The sequence below is a fragment of the Agrilus planipennis genome, unplaced genomic scaffold (genome assembly GCF_000699045.2).
Source record: "Agrilus planipennis isolate EAB-ADULT unplaced genomic scaffold, Apla_2.0 scaffold197, whole genome shotgun sequence".
NCBI lineage: Eukaryota > Metazoa > Arthropoda > Insecta > Coleoptera > Buprestidae > Agrilus > Agrilus planipennis.
Genome location: NW_020438945.1, coordinates 259,828 through 277,664, shown reverse-complemented (window position 1 = coordinate 277,664; position 17,837 = coordinate 259,828). Strand labels below are relative to the sequence as shown.

The window sequence follows — 17,837 nt, the reverse complement described above, 5'->3', positions numbered from 1 at the left end:
AAATTGATTCTATTAATTTCGCACTAATTAATAGCAACTTCTACTTATTATGAATGAAAGCCTGCTTCTCTCAATCTGCATAATACAAAAATAAATCAAAATTTGATTTTTACTATTACAATAATTAGAGTTTTGTAAACTTATAAATTGACAGGGTGACTATTGATGACTGTACTATAAAACATTTAACAACAAAACTTTTATGGAAATTCATTCATCTTTTTATGGATTCACGGATCCTTTATGAATGAATGACCACTATAGATAAATCAAACATATTGCACCGTTCTATGATTTGCTATTCAGTTTACGTTTTACCTATGGTACTTGAAGTTCGTTTAATTTCGTTTTACTTCGGTTGACCCGAAAAAATTTCAATTAGCTACAATTGTTAGTTTTAGTTATGCAACCCATTTTACATACGTACTTGCTGTTTAGCGGTACATGCAGGAGCTTTTCTTTGAATATGGTATTGCTAAAAGCATTTGATTGTTTTTGAAAATACTTTGGGAGATAAAGCCCAAGGTAGTTAAAATTATCAAAAATCCTGCAAACAATTGGTCCTTAATTTCGTTTTCTTTTAACATTCAATAAAAGGAAAACTAAAGAACGCATATTTTTTGTTCCAGTTTGATTATTTGAATTTTCTCATTTTCTACGAATTACAATAAAATGAAATGGTATTTAGGTAGTAGAAAGAAAGAAAAAAACATCTATTTTTATAAACAAAAAATTAATCTCAAAATGCTCATCGTTAGTTAGAAAATTGGAAACTAACAAAAAACTTTTAATTTAGCTTTATCGTCGTTTCAGCTTCCGATGATGATTGAATGAAACATAACGTTATTAGAAACACGCACATTATTTATTGATCATCATCATCTAAAGACAAAAAGGACACTAACAAAATGAACAATAAAGTAATGAATAACGATAATGGGGCCCAAAGTTGAAATAACTGTTTTGTAAAAATTCTGAAAAGTTACTAAATCAAAAAATCCAGTAACGTTGTTACGTTTTTCCTTGACAAATAAACTCACCTAATAACAGTTATTCCAACCATTTGTTTATTATTTGCACATTTATCTTGCACTTTGTACTTCTACCCTTTTTTACACATTTTTTTCAAATAGATTAAGAATGAACACTTTTCATCTTAAAAATCTAATTAAAAAAGGTAGATTTCCTGGCAGCTTTTTGCGCGCTGATTGTTTTTTCTAATCATAATTGAATCTACTATTTTGTAGAGCAAAAGTGAAACAATCAATTGCTACAACTAAACACCTATATATGCGACTTCTTAAGATCATCTGATTTTGCTTTTCTTAAAGAAAAAATTATTATAGATGATAATATTTTCATTTATTTTTAGAAACATAATACCATCATTAATTTTATAAGTATAACATCTTATCTAATCGTTAGTTAAATAAATCAAATTTGGCGCTTTTTAAACATAAATTTTGCTAATATTCACGATTATTTTTTTTAATTCACCACCGAGCTTTTGTTAACACATAACGGTACTTAAGGCGTTAAAATATTGTTTGAACAATTGCTATTTTTATTATGACGGTTAATTACATTACTTATTCGAAACAACTTTTACGAGTTATTAATTGCTATTTGGTAATTGAAAAATTTAATTACTTTTCTATTTTGCTTTAACTCTTGTAAGTATAAAAAATAGTTTGCTTAATATCTTTTACCGTAACGGACTGCTTTAATCAACAAAAGATGTAGGTATTTATCATTGTAAGTTCTCTGTGAAGAAGCAGGACGTACCATTCTTTCATATTCTTTTTTAAGTATAGGATTTAAAGTTTATAATAATTTTGTATCGAGTTCCGTTAAAGATATAAATCTAATGTATTTTTGTACTTAAGTAAATTGATACTCAAAAAAAACAAAACGATATGATTAGAATTAAAGTTGCAGCTTTTACAGAGTGAATCAGAAACATTCCCTACTATAGCCACTGACTATTCCAAGAAATTGGGGGTAAAATTGATTCTTTTTGAAGTTAAGTACTGACATGACATGCATTGGCCGTAAATTATTTATTCATTCATGAGAAAAAACTAGTAAAAAATTCATTCATTGTTTCTAAGTATCTGTTTGAGTCGTTTGAAAAAAAAAAAAATGTTTGAACTGAAATATTTTCTAACGTAAACACCCGGTCTAACTTTTGGATATAGATGAGCGCAAATATTAAGTTGAAAGATTAAAAAAAGTAACACAGCAAGTGGGCAGAAAATTCCTCCAACCAACACTCTGGTGCAAAGCTGGAGGGTAAAGCGGTAGACTCTCTTTAGTCTCCCTTTTGAAAACATGAGAATGGATGGGTAATAGTGCTTGGGGAGGAACAGCTGAGATAGATGCAATGAAGTTAGAAAAGAAATTAAAGATTCTATGTACAATATTATTGCTTCAAAAATTGCATATATGATCCAAACAGATCTCAGAAAAGACCAGGAAACTTTTCTATTGTTTTCTTGGATCATTTAGGATAATTCTGGGGCACTAATAATATTATACACTTAATCGTTAATTTCTTTTCTGTCTTCATTACTTACGTCTCACCTGTGTCTCTTCACCCTAAAATGAGACCAAAAAGGGCCTTCAGCCCTATTCTCCACATTTGCAAGTCTTTTTTCTAGCTTGCCCAAAAAGTCATAAAAGTATGATCATTTTTTTCTTTAATTCCTATACATATTCGTATTTATGTAAACAGTAAATGGTACTAATTCATACTGTAATTCGTGAAAATACCTTATAGTCGTCTACTTTTTGCCTAATTATTCATTTAATTGATTTAACAGCTAAACATTTTTGATTCCTAAACAAAAATATAGAACAGTCTAATTCTGTTAAAAGAAGTCAATTATTCTTAAATAAGTTTGTGATAAAAAACTAGTACGTTTATTTCTTTTAAATAATGGTCCAGATATATCCGATAAATTATGGAAGTGAATTTTATGTTTCGCGATGCTTATAGGGGACGAATTTAGTAATCTAGTACAACACAACGAAGCATTGAATTTGATCAAAATCGAAAATACAGAAAGCACAACAGATTTACAAAAGAGTTACTTTATTCAAAGTGTAAACGAAACTTTCGTCAGTTGCATGAAAGTTGGCCGCCCGTACTCAAATACATACATATACATATATATATAAATATCTTTTTATATCACACGTGAATCCATAATAAAATTACACTCAACAATAAATAATTTAGCAATTGACTAAGAAGAAGGGAAAAAAAATAAGGAGAACGTTTGCAAAATATATAGGTACCTATTACATATACACCTGTATATATACATACAAATTTCATAAGAGCGATCGGACTGCGCCCCCTTCGCTTGCAACTGCCGGACGTTTCCGGTCACTTACATAAAATCTATTATATCTACAAATGAAAATAATACATAAAAACGGTAAAATTATCTTGTACGTACTGCACGAGTACGTACCCACCGCAAGAGTCGTCAGTATAAGGGGAAGTTTGAATATGAGGGGGACAGTGGACACTAAAAACAGAAGTTCTTGGGCATGGAGCATGTAAAATAGATTATTTTGACAAAAAAAAAAGACACGTCCAAAATGGTACATATGTAAACAATAACTAAAAACAACCTCTATCATGTGTTCACTACTATAAACGAGAAAATATTAAAAGTTATGCAAGACAAAAGCAAAAAATTTGACGTCTGTTATGTATGTAGAAAGTGGATTATTTCTTTCGAGTTTAAAGAATTTACGTAAAACTTATATTTCGCTTTTTTACTTATTGTTGTTCTTACTATATTATTTATTTATTTATTTATTCATTTGTTAAGAAAAAAATCAATCGGAATTTTATTTTATGTTGGATGAAAGGCAAAGTAGGTCGGTACAATAATTTTTTAAAGCTTCAAATATGCATACGTATGGCGAGTGCGAATTTTCCAAGGATCGATGACGATTAAGAGAAGGGGGGGGGGGAGGACAAGGGAAGTTACTAGTAACGCCATGTGCGCATATGTGTCTTCAATTTCGTGAAATAGCTGTACATATATATAAAAAAGAAAAAAATAATAAGAAGGCAGGTAAGTATAAGTGTGGTGACAAAAATGGTGTCTGTTTGTACGGTAAGTAGAAGAAAAAAGAGGAGAGGGAACAGATGAACGCATAAAAACCACAAGAAGACGAAGATTGGGAGGAATAGTGAACGGAGGATGTTGTTTCAGTTTACTTTAAAGCTTTAGGACGATGGATAATAGATCACGTCAGGTACCTAGTGAGCCAATACCAAAGCGACCGATTTGTTTGTTTTTATTCGCATGTCGTCAAGGTTGTAGTTGTCCATTTAATTTTTTTGTGAATGAAAGCAGCGCACTGTCAGTTGATGCGGCCAGGTACTGGACTGCAAGGCGACAATGACTTACATACTACATCACTTCATTTGCTACCTAAAATACAAAGTAAAAATAAAAAAAAAAACAATTCTGACCAGCAAAATATCCGACATTCAAGTTGTTAGCTAGGGTTCGCATCCAGATTTATTTTATAGACTTCAAATAGTTTTCATTTTCTCTTAAAAAAGGCCCTAATGATTACCCTTTTTTGTATGTCAGTCGATGAGGGACAACTTCTAGAGGTAAAATTATTCAACAAAGGGGGAAAATTGTTGTAAAAATGAGGGCAATTTCGAAAAACGAGGCAAAAAGGAGAGCTAAGGCGAAAATTGAAAGTTACTCTATTCTTATTCTCAAACTGAACTAAAAATTCATTAGACAAATAAGGCATTAAACGTTTAACTGATAGCTAACTCTAGTAATAATTGATACTGACTTACCTATGACCGATGATTCCGTTTACTGGCGCCGTTATCGTGGGCACCATTTCAAGTTCGACCAGCAGGGGAAAATGGTCGGAGAAAACGTGAGGATGGGGACAACCGACGATCTTGTTATCCCGCAACCAGTCCGGCGACAGGGGCCCCAGAAGACCCAGGGGCGTCATTGTACTTTTCGAATAGAAGATGTAGTCGATTATGCCTTTGAAATCGAACCTGCAAAAATACGATTATTAAAAAATAACAGTAAGAAAGGAAAATGGGTAAGTAGTACTACTTACGTGTAATTGGTGTATGGCATGATGTCTTCGCTATACGCAGAAGCGAGCTTGAAGGAATGTGTAAACTCATTGGATTTATCACAGCTTGATATTTTTTCAAGACACTGCTTGTAGCTGAGATCCTTGAAGTCCTTGTGGTCGAGCGAAACGCGACCGGAGGTCAAAAACTCTATAACCCCCGAGTCGGGAAGCGAGTTGAAATCGCCGCACAAGACCATTTGAATGCTGCTCGCGTCGATGTTGATGTTATCGGTCGAGCGCAGCGTTTGCGCCGCCTCATCTAAAATAGCCCTAAGTTCGTAGCTTAGCATCATTGTTTGAATTAACTTTACATCACAGAATTCGGGATCCCAGTGGATGTGCGCGGTGCACACCAGCACTGGCTGTTGAACCAGCGGCCCTTCTGAAGGTGCTAAACAAAAAACGACTTATGATCTTTTGGTGTTTCGGCCAGCGGGTGGCTTTGGCTATGATAGAACAAACAAAATTGCTCAAAACCCCAACTGAAGTGAACTGAAGAAGGTAACCTTGTGTACCGAAAAGTGCTTCGGACAACTACAGTGTCGTGTTTTGGCGTTGAGGTTCTGAGCTATTTTGTTTGTTCTACAACAACCGCCAAAGTTTTTCCAATCTTCATATTTGACTATGATCTTTAGAGTTTCGGATTTGCACCGCGTCAAGTCATGACCATTAATATTTTAGAAGAAGAATGTTTTGAAGGAGGACAAAAATAATGTGGTGCAAATACAAGAATCCAAACTGATTTGAGCGTGCATCAAAATCTGATTAAAACGATTGTAATTTTAAACATGCGGAGGGAATTGGCCATGAATTGGACAAGTAAAGATTAATGTAGAAAAGCAAATCAAACAAGTGGAAGGATAATAGTCACGTACCATTCTCCCAGGCCGCTTCTGTCGTCTTCAGCAGTGCAGCAAGACCGATGTTGTCCCTCGGCATCACGCGGTTCAGCATGTGATCTAAACCGTCAGCGTTTGCCATTGCAAGCTGATTAAACTCAACAAGGTGCTCTTTAACTAAAGTGAACCTTAGCAAAAGAAAAAAAAAATGACAAATTACGCATGCAGAATCGCATTAGTTTTTTGAATTGTTTTTCACTAATCGTAAGAGTGCTATGTTATATATTCCAACCCTTTCAGGGCTTAAAATCGCTCTTATTCAAAACCCTTTCATGAACAAGTAAGCGAAGTTCGGTAAACAAATTGTAAGCTCTTTCAAAGTTCTTTAGAGGTAATTGGAGGTCCTTGAATTTTAAAATGCCATTGGGGCATCAAGGGCTAGAGTACTTTAAGTAACGGATTTGAGATTAGTGATTGGAACCCTTTTGGTTATAGCTTTGTGCAGTTGTGGTAATCATTTGGGCGTCGAAAACAGTCCAAAATGTATTAATATAATGATAACATCTGTTTAAGTACTTAATAGGATTTGTTGGTCATTTACTACACACTGACGATGATAAAATATATATTACGTAAAATTAATTGTCATATTACCTCAAAGCTTGGCAAATTTACCATTGCCAAACTATGCCTGATAATATATTTTTCTATACCCTGACTAAATATATGAAGAAACATCAATAATAAATGCGATGTTCTTCATGGTGATCAGGGACCGATTAAAAGTGGTATGGGGTGGAAAATATCTTCTGATTTAATGATGTAGTGCTAATTTTATTAATAATTATCTGTGGCGGCGATTCTGCTCGCTTGGCAATCGCTTGACCGAAAAGCTTCGAGTCTGGTGGTGATATCAAGATAGCAGCGGTGGTGTGGAGGAAATGGTAGTTAAAATTGGTTGAAATTAGTGACCACTGGTCACTGAACATCAGTATATGATAAGTAAAAAAGTACTGTCACGTTCTTGAAAATTTCTAGCGTTATCCTCAGCTGGAATGTTCTCCAATGTCTAGTTAGAATGTTCTAAAGTGAACTGGACCGAAAGAATCGAGAAGTCTTGGAATGCTCCAGGACTATTATGTGTGAGTTGTGGGGCTGGGGTCTGACACTATAAAGGGGCATTTTCCAATGCAACTCCTAGGGAGCTAGAATGCTCTCGAATGTCTCCAGGATTGTCCTAACGATATGGTACAATTTACTAGAATTAACTGGACTAGAAGAGTCGGGAACCAGCTGGAATGTTCGCATTACGGATGAATGAAGGTGATGGATGGGGGATGGCACTGTATTGGGGCATTATATATGTATATATGTATTTCGACCAATGAGTTCTAAAACTTGTTCGGAATTTCGTACAGTTTTCAAGATTCGTTCAGTTTGAAGGAGTTATAATAAGTGACCATGTAAACTCAGCGAAGCGGGTTGTCGTTAACTAGTATGCAAGTAATTACTACAATAATACTTTTCTAAACTACTTACTTTGATGTTCTGTAAAATATAGCGCATCCATCTACGTATTTCCTTTCGCTTTCCGTCATAGTTTTGGCCCGAGATTTTGGCGAGAAAATTCCATCATAACCATCGGCTTTTAGTTCCGGTAAAAAAAAATTGTAAAACTGTTCCATTTCGACTTCTTGGAGATTGATAATGTCGGCCCCGTAATGCCGGATCTCCTCGAGAATGCCCTTCTTCCTGTAATCCCAGTTTAGCGCCCAGCTCGGACAGTAGCTGTACATCTGCCTAGTTGCATATTTATCGCACAACACATTGTAACACATCGTGGTAAATATGCCTGAAATAATAAAAAAAACATATTTTGATTTTTCTTTTTCGGAAAATCTGTCTTAGAAAAATAGATTTTCGTATGAACTTCTCTTTTGTAATTCTAAAAGTAGTCCTAAAAATCCTTGTCAAAACGTGTACCGTTAAAAATATTATTCGGACTTGAAGATCACAAAAAATGGTTTTCAAGAAAACCTCCTTAATGTCACTGTTACCGACAAAACTAAACGAATCATGTACATATATGCATTTTGAACTTGGTTCAAGTATTGGACAGTTTTGATTGCCAATACTTGGTTGCCCAGTATTCGACATAGCTTGGCGAAATGTTAAGAACGAACCTTGAATTTTAAAGATTGGTGCAACATTGATCTAGCATTGATAAACCTACACTTGGCTGCCCAGTACTGGGGGCAAACTTGGCAAAACCTCGTTAATGTCACTGTTACCGACAAAACTAAACGAATCATGTACATAAATGCATTTTGAACTTGGTTCAAGTATTGGACAGTTTTGATTGCCAATACTTGGTTTCCCAGTAATCCTACCCCTGTGACCGAGCATGGCATTTTTGAAGACCCCCATGACGGGTCACATAGAATGGCTACGTTCTCAAAATGTACCAAACATTGGTACTTGAAAATTTGCCAAAAATTGGTCCAGTAACAACAAGTCACTGCTTGGTTTCCTACTAATGGTCTAAGTTTCGGCCATTCGTCAACTCCGATATTTTCTACATGGGCACTGCTGGTTAATTTGCGTGAATAATTAAAGATTAATCGATGTGTTTTTAACTCAAGATCGGACTAGTTATTTACATACCTATTTATTTTTATTTAAGCCAAACGTATCGCAATTATTGGAGTGGAGGAAAGGGGGAATTTCTTAATTACACATAAAATTACATTTCAAGGTGAGATTTTCAATTTCCTTATACCTACATAATAATAATACTAATAATATTCCTTTGTTTTGACCTGCATTTTGTCCTCCGGCATTAATTTGCCCAGTGTACTGTGCACAAACGGTAATTTTGATAACAGTCCATTTTATAGTATATCTACCGGTGGGCAATTAGTGCGTTGTCTACTTGCGGTTGATCGTGCATGTAAATGACCTTAATGGAAGTCTTATTTTTAATGTAGGAAGTCGTTATTCCAATGACGATTGAAATACGCGATTTGTTTTTCGTTGATTGGAAGAACACAAAAACACAAAAAAAATTGTTTGATCAATAAGTTGAGTTTTCCGCAATTCTGTACAAAGAAAGTTGATAAAGAAAATAACTATTTTTGTTATAAGAAATCGGAATAGGAAGACGACAGAAACGTAATTTTGAGAATTGAAGGAAATATAAATTGTTTTTTCTGGGCAACTTTATAAAATGATTGGAACTGCTAAAACATTCGTTGGCTTTTTGGGATGCTCACACTAGCGCGGATCACTTCATCCAAATATATTTTTTTAAATGTATAATGTGTATATTAGGGTGCTTCAAACAAAATTTTTATTTTTTTTTTCTAACTCTTGCCCCCTCACATGTTTCTATTTGATGTAAAAAAAATCCTCGCCAAACATGAGCCCTATAGCTCAAATCTAAGGGGTCGCTATTTTCATTTTAGTTTCCCATTTAATTAACATAGGAAAAATTCTTTTTTTTTTCTTAAATTGAATTTACACATAATTTACGCAATTTTTTTCCAAAAAACCGTTTCATATTCTCAAAGTTGAGTCTTTGAGCTTTACAAAACTCTAAGACAAAGTATGATTATCTTTACAAAAAGACTAGTTACAGCCACTTAAAAATTACTAAATTTTGAAATTTGAAAAAATAGCTTGCAATTATNCACTATGCTTGGCATGGGTGCAATTCTGATAGCGGACTTTTTGTGACCTTTTTAAGGTGTACAATACTGTAGTATATTATTTTGATCTATCTCGTAGGATTCAGACAGCGTTTGCAATGTAAGCGCAAAAAAATGTATTTATTTACGACATCACATTACAAACCTCTAAAATTATCAGTGTTTCTCTACTATATTATTCATGTATTGTACCTATAAACCTTCCTCTTGAATTACTCTATCTATTACAAAAAAATCGAATTAAAATCCATTACGTAGTTTTAAAGATCTAAGCATAAGAAACGTTAGAAGAGCTAAACATATTTTTTTTTGAAGTTTCGACCTGAAACTTGAAATATAGGCTTGTAACTAAAAAATTGCGACTTGTAAATTCAAAATATCTAAAATCGAAATTCTGAGTTTAAACTGAAGCTACTAATACCTATCAGTATTGTGACGATTCTTGTCTGCATTTCAGTTGCTTTAGGTTGATAAATTAGTAAAGGTTTTCGCGACCAATAGGTGAACTGATGTTGTTCTGATTTGGGTCTAACGACCGTCATCGGTTGGAGTTGCTGTGCTTTAGGTTGGGTTAGGCTTGAGTAAGATTAGGTGTTGTTCAATCCTATAGGTAAAAGAATGTACCCACTTCGTTCGTAGTCAAATCCTTTCTTATTCAAAAATAGTTACTAATTTTATGATGCCATAGCACTGGGGTGGTAAAGGGGACATTGGTAAACCCCTAATAAATTAAATTGAGTCAATTATCAGCGAAAATATTAAAAATTTTATCAATTTTTGGACAAGGTTCGAACCAATTAGATTTTCAGGATTTGGAGCTTTTTAGAAGTTGTAAACGCGTAAAATTGTTTACAATAGAATTGCAATTTATTTTATCAATAGATGTAACGCCACTGGATCTTATAAGTGCAAACAGCAGCGTAGCAAACGAGCTTTGAATATGCCGCGAGGGATTCCGCACAATAGATGACGCATCGATCGCATGACGTATTCATTTGTCTTCCGCCTCATTGCTGTGCCACCCTCGATATTTCCACCGCTGGAGACGGCGAGCGGGTGACCGCCGGCGCGACGATGAGACAGTTTATTTCGAGTTCATTCAAGTAACATTAAACCGAAGAAAAGTTATTAAATCTGAACCACGGGAAAGTTATTGGTTTTCACATTTTCACAGATTGGTCACCGAAGTTCGATTACGATTAACTGAGTAAATAAAATCGTCCTGTCGTCTCGTCGAAGTTGGAGAACTTTTCAAGTACCTAAGATGAACCTACTTCAAACGAAGGAATTTTATGTCTATTCAAGTTCTGATTGATTGGTTCTTTATGGATTTTTGTGAAAAATATGAACCAAATAATCGCAATATTCAGCAGTTTTCATCGCTTTATTTTCCAGTTGTTTGGAAAATTCGTTTTTTTTCCGAAACTTTTGTTGGTTATTTGTAAATTGATGGTCGCAAGTGGTTCATTTTTCTTCGACTTGATTTACAAGTTTCTAACAAAATCCTACCTTTTTATAACCAAGCAAACACTTAAGTTTATCTGGAGTAGTACAGCTCCATTTTTAATAAAAGGATTTCCAGAATCGGTCCAGCAGTTTTCTGATACTTATCTATATACATATATCGAAACGAACAAACTAACATTCTTTTATTTTTCTTTAAACAATGTAGCGTTTTGTCTTCTTAATAAAATGGAAAACAAAACACTTAAAATTGAGTATTACTTTGAGTTTGTAAGCAGCAACATCAAACATAGACCTGGACAAAAAGGATCGAACAATAAATCTTCTGCATATTTCCATCCTACATTCATCTACTTGTTATAGACAGATTTTCAGGAAGATTTTGTATCTTTTTCGAAAGAAGTTAACTTTAATGACTTTCTCAGTTTCATTCTATATTTATTCTCTCCATTTTTAAGCCGAAGAAACTTATGAAAGCATCTCAGAAAGCGTTTCTGCGATGACCTTTCGAAGCACAACTTCTAACTTATTTAATATGTAATATTTTAGTGCACGTATTTGACAGTTCGAATAAGGAACTTTGAACATTCATTATTAATAAATGTAATTCATATATGTTTTTGTGTTCTTTGTGAGTATAGTAAATTGAGAAAGTTCAAGGGAGAATCCTAGCTTTGTTTTCGTATAGAACGGTTTTAAATTATCAAGTCATACATTTCTACTTTACTAATGTACTAACTACTTATTGTTATTGACATTCTAAATCAGTTTTGCTGGAAAAAGATGTTATAGAAAGCATTATCAGATTTTCCTGGTTGACTACTTTTTATGCGTTCTCTTCTCAATGACGAATCACGTCTAATAAGGGACTTAATGGACACCCCAAGAGACGAGCGGTCAAATAGAACCAGACAGGAGCTTTTAGCTTTTTAGGGTGCCGCGGGAAAGAAATGGGGAGGAGGGTTGTCGATGATTATGGATGGAATATATACATGCATATATATATATATATACGTTCTATACCGTCGTACGTATTGCCGTTGTTAGCAACGCCACTAACGATGAACACGACGATAATAGTAATAACGATGCTTTTTCGCGATAGGAGACTGCATTTAAAGCCTGTCATTAACATTTCGAACTGAGAGGAGGAAGATATAAAATGATGTGTTCAGGTTTTCGGTATTTTGAAATTAAACTGCCATGTTTTATCTAATAAAGGTTTTTTACTCTACCGTACCTCCAAGCCATTAGTTCATATACATTTAAAGCTTCGAGACACATACTAAATCCTTTTTATAGTACGGAAACCTGCATTAAATGTTGGCTAACTAACAAAAGAAAGACGCTGCACCCCGTTGCACTCGTGCTCTATGTGTTGGGGTCGAATTCTGCACTCAAGTAAAGGAGTTTTTCTTACTACATTTTTGTGCGATTCCTCAACCAAAAGGTTTTGTAACAGTGTTGATCCAAAATCCAAAATAATTCAAATGTAACTGATTAGCGGAACCTTGATTACTTTTCCACGGAACCCACATTATGAATCGCAGCTCTAGACACGACGTTTCTAACTTCACTAGTTGCTACTCACTTAATTTTACCTATTGAAATACCTTAGTACAGCCCATTTCAATTTGTTAGAATTGTGACCTTGAAGAAATCTGCGCGAAGATAGAAAGAATACACACTAGGCGTGAGCAAGACAGAAATAATTGAAACGAGCTTGAACGAGCAGACCTCTCGATGGGTGGTCTTAGGAGATCGGCTAGAACTGTACAGTGCTAGACGAAACTGTTTAGCAATTTCTTAAAACAAAAATGTATATAAATTAACAATAGAAAACAACAAAGCAAAAGTTTTATAGGTGTGTAGAGCGTTAAGTTAATTCACTTGTTACTATTTTTGGCTAAATATGCTTTTAAATAAAGCATATTCTTAAATTTTAAGAAGGCAGTTTAAATAATTTTGCAAATGGTACTGTACACTTTCGTCTAGTTCTCGCTCGATGATCGGTGGAGAAATGAGCTCCGCAGACAAATATGATCGAATTTGGAATTATGCTACGGCGCATCCTAATAAAGGGAAAGGGCATATCTCCAACTTCTTGAAACGAAGAGTACTTTAAACTTCCAATTCTCCGTTCTTTTCGTATTTATAATCAGTGAAAAATCAGAGCTAACGAGAGTTAGTTATTTATTTACAAAAAAAAAAACAACCGCTAATATTTCACCCTAAGTTGTTGGGTTATCTCATAACTAGTTTTCTTCATTAACTTAAAAAAACAGCCTTGAGAAATCAGACAACATAAGGCGAAACGTTGGCAGTTGTTCTTTAAAAAAAAATTTTTTTCCCTTTTGACTTTGATTTCACCCTATATCATTTTTATACGTTTACACACAATAACTTTTTCTTTTGTTTTAAGTAAAGCAAACCGGAAAGAACACGTTGTATTACGAAGTGTCTTGTGCTGGTGAATTTTTCTGTAAGTCTTTAATTAACATTTTAATTATAAAGAATGTTCGCACTTAGAATTCCGAACGATTGAATGTAATTATTACGCCTATTAATAGCGCTATTGGCAAACGAATTGGTTTATTCATTACATAAACTATGAATAGGTGATAAAATTCATAGATCGGAAAATTAATAAAGAATAGAAAAATTAATCCGATGGAAATGCCTGAATACGTTAATTATTATTAATTAAATTCGGTAAGCGAGAACAAAATGTGAAAGGTAATAAACATAAAATTTCATACTTTAAAGCGTATAGACCAGTCTCAACGGGAGACGTCAAACACAGATTTTCCGAAAAATATCTACTTAACTGCTGTAGATAGGCTAAAAACATGTAGGTATTATTAATACAATTCAGAAAAAAAGGAAGGACCTATTGACATTTTCTCCAGGATGAGTTAAAGTCGCGAGAACACTGGGATTTATATCGTAAATACAGATCTATCCATTCCAATGACTTTTTTCTTCAATAATTATTTTGTATACGTCAAAAAAAGAATTTCCACATTATGGCGTTTACCCTTCTGTGGTTAGATAGTTGCGGGCTTCTTTGCCAACAAATTTTGAACCTTTATCTGTTGGTGGAAGTGCTTCATTAGTTTTTTTGGTAATAGAGGCATTAAATTGTGTTGATAGTTATTGAAATGGGGGCACCTGTACCAATCATCGTCATAAGGTCGTCAGTCCGAAGACTGGTTGGACACGTACCTCCACTCTTTCCTCTTATCCTGAGCTAAACTTCGCATTTCCCTAAAACTAGAACAGCCCACATCCTTAACTATTTGCGAACAGTAATCTAATCTAGGTCTACCTCTACCCCTCCTAACTCCTGTTTCTGCCTCTAATATGTCTCTGACTAGACCTTCATGCCTGAGAAGGTGTCCTACCAACCTATCTCGCCTATTTCTTATTGACTTCCATAGAGTCCTCTGTTCTCCTATTCTTTCTAATACCTCTTCATTTCTAACCTTTTCTACCCACGTTATCCTCATCATTCGCCTATAACCTGTACCAATATTCACAAAAATTGCTTCTTGAATATTACTGATAACAACTGTTTTTAGCGTATCTGTAGTGGTTTAGAAAAACACTTTTTGAAGTCCCTTGCGAAAAATAGAGCAGAACGTAGATATCGGCGGGAAGGAAACTACATTTTAAAGTGAAAGCGAATCGATTAAAGCAATTTTCAGATTTCTCGGTAAATTTTCCGAATTCCATTCCCTAACGACTAACCTATTAAAAAAATAACGAGGGAGGTTTTAATGAATATATACAGAGTTCAACGGAACGTTTTCTTTACTGTCACTATCGCAAAACTCGCAATTTCGATCGCGTTTTGGCATTTGGACTTTAGGGTGCTATTAATTACGGGGATGATTGAAATACATTGAAAAGATCCTTAAAGGTGAAGTGACCCATGCATATTTATTAAATCAGAATGTCGAGGGGTTAAAAACAAGTAGAAACTTTTATGCGATAATTTGAAGCTGGTCTTTAAGTGATCTTGGATTCTTGCTTTCAAAATCAATGTTGATGTCACCATGACGTTCTTTCACTCAAATCCTACAGAAAGGACATTTTAGCAACTTGCCTTTTAAGGATTAATAAAGTCGACCACTTATTTTTTTTTAATAAAAGGTACACTATGTCCTTTTCTTTACCCCTGGCATTGTGGGTAAATTTCATGATAGGTTTTACCCAAGGTTTCGCTCACGTTAGTGACCTAAACACGTGTTAATGATCTTGGACGATCACATAAAACTAATTTTTCTATCCCTCGGGAACAGTACTCTTTTTCTGGATAAAAGGTACCTTATGTCCTTTTCTGTACCCTCGACATTGTGTATACAAAATTTCAAGATGACCGGTTGATTAATTAAGGCGTGAAATAGTAGCAAACAAACAAACTCTCGTTCGCATTTATATTAGTTAGAATTTGTTGAAAACCGAAAGAGGCTTCATTCGCCTTTTTGAGACCCTTCCCTTCACATTAATATTTCACGCCCTAAACTTTAAATATCCTTTACGTCCATGTACAAACGATTTATTCAAAAGTTGTGTATGCAATTTTGTTTGAAATGTTTTACACTTACATGTCGGACGATTTCTGGAAGGCCTTGTCAGTGGAATCCATGGTCTCTGTGGCGGGGCTGGGGCTGTTACTGCAAAGAAAGGACACAATTTAGTTATTTAGGAAGATCCTTACGTGTACGTACATATATTAATAGTACTCTTAATACCTTTCATTTCAACAATAAATAAATAGGTGCAGACAACCAGGAAACTCTTTAAACAAGTTTTATAGCAACGTTTAAGTGATACAACGGTCGCGTCTCGTTTGTATAAATTCATAAAATATGTATCTAAAATTTCAAGTTTTGTAAAGTACTGAAAGGTTGCTTAAAAATACGTTGAGAAACGGAACGCACGTTTTTCAGATAAAATTTAAGGCCCAGTTTTATTATTCGCTTCAATAAATTACATACTTGCGAGGTAAATGGGTAAATAACCTTTAACAGAATTTCATTTTTCGACAGATAGAATTTCTTGCATTACATACAGTTCGGTGGCTGTATGTAGTCAGCAACTATGTACGTATGTATTAAATATTATACGTAGAATATACGCAATAGTAATTCATGTACGTATTTGCTTGGACCACATAATAATGGCACTTTTTGTAATCACTTATACTTGACCTGAAATTGAGTTTGTGGCACGCTTTGCAACTAGATACAGCGTATCATTAATCGCCTGCTCAATAATTCAGCCTTCGCAACGAATTGTCGTAACAGCGATTTCGTTTTTGGTTTTTAAAAATTATATCATCATCATAAGGTCGTCAGTCCTAAGACTGGTTGGACACGTACCTCCACTCTTTTCTATCCTGAGGTAATCTTCGCATTTCCCTAAAACTAGAACAACCCACATCCTTAACTATTTGCGAACGGTTATCTAATCTAGGTCTACCTCTACCCCTCCTAACTTCCGTTTCTGCCTCTAATATGTCTCTGACTAGACCTTCATGCCTGAGAAGGTGTCCTACTAACCTATCTGGCTTATTTCTTATTAACCTCCATAGAGTCCTCTGTGCTCCTACTCTTTCTAATACCTCTTGATTTCTAACCTTCTCTATCCACGGTATCCTCATCATTCGTCTGTAACATCACATTTCGAACGCTTCTAACCTTTTCTTTTTCGCACCCGTACAACACCGTGCTCCAAACATACACCTTCAACAAACTTTTTCGAATTTCTAAATTAATCGTTCGCGAGCATAGAAGTGACTTCTGTTTATTGAAGGCGACTCGAACCTGCGCTATCCTCTGCTTTATATCCCTACTACATACTCCTTCCGTCCTGACTAAAACCAGGATCGGAAGGAAAAAGTTTACTTAATAGCAAAACACCGACGTTTCGTCTATTGGTGTAAATCTTTATCATCAAAAACGATTCAGAAATTTAAGTGTTGTCATGCTAACCTCTGTCAATTAATGCAGGGTGTTTCTGAAGTAAATGGGGATTTTACAGAAGACGATTTGTAGTGGTTAAGGTTAACTCAAAAATTTAATGTAGTAGGTAAAATTAATTCAAAAGTTAATTTACTAATACCTACAAAAATTCTTTTAAAATGTTGTCTCGTTTACTTTTGCTGACCGGATTTCTCTATATCTTCTTGGTAAATTCGTTCCTTGGTGTAACGTGTTACACCATTGCTCCCTAGAATTCTACTGATGTCTTTTGTGCATGTACTCCTTGGTCCTCCTTTTGCTTTTTAATTACATTATTTCACTTTCCCATACTTTCTTTACTTGTCTCTCTCTCTCTCTACTCATTCCACTCGAAGTCCGAACCACCTGAACTGGTCTTGTTCTACAATGGTAGGTATTAGACTAATTCCTAGTTCCTGACGAACTTCCACGTTGCTTATTCTGACTAATTTTGTGATTCGTAGTACTTCCCCGAAATATTTCATTTCCACTGCTTATAGTTTACCTTTTTGGCTTACGGATAAAACCCATACACTATCTAAACGTCTATCTTTGCTATCTTGGACATTTCTCCTTTCATAATAAAGTTTCTATTTAGATCACCGAATACTTTTGCAGCTGCTGTTGTTCTTTAGCTGATTTCTGCTTATCTTAATATTATTAAGTGTAGAACC

At 34.6% G+C, this 17,837-nt stretch overlaps 1 protein-coding gene across 2 annotated transcripts; it reads right to left on the bottom strand.

Annotated features, from left to right (window-relative positions):
- Positions 1-2,117: 2,117 nt before the first annotated feature.
- LOC108738808 (CCR4-NOT transcription complex subunit 6-like) lies at positions 2,118-15,834 on the bottom strand. Of its 2 annotated transcripts, XM_018472394.2 has the most exons (6): positions 15,766-15,834; positions 7,524-7,836; positions 6,021-6,172; positions 5,125-5,536; positions 4,844-5,059; positions 2,118-4,457 (listed from the first exon to the last, which is right to left on the bottom strand). In XM_018472394.2, exons 2-6 carry the CDS (start codon positions 7,820-7,822, stop codon positions 4,454-4,456), a joined length of 1,083 nt encoding a protein of 360 aa, XP_018327896.1. In that variant the 5' UTR covers positions 7,823-7,836; positions 15,766-15,834; the 3' UTR covers positions 2,118-4,453. The 2 variants fall into 2 exon arrangements, with proteins under 2 accessions (XP_018327896.1, XP_018327897.1); XM_018472395.1 differs by lacking the exon at positions 2,118-4,457 and having other exon boundaries at positions 4,840-5,059.
- Positions 15,835-17,837: the final 2,003 nt, after the last annotated feature.

Excerpts from the sequence above, each read along its gene's own strand:
- LOC108738808 (XM_018472394.2), bottom strand. The coding sequence starts at position 7,822 with ATGTGTTACAATGTGTTGTGCGATAAATATGCAACTAGGCAGATGTAC. Across the intron at positions 6,173-7,523 it reads ATATTTTACAGAACATCAAA|GTTCACTTTAGTTAAAGAGC; the intron begins GTAAGTAGTTTA and ends TCTTTTGCTAAG. Across the intron at positions 5,060-5,124 it reads ATGCCATACACCAATTACAC|GTTCGATTTCAAAGGCATAA; the intron begins GTAAGTAGTACT and ends GTATTTTTGCAG.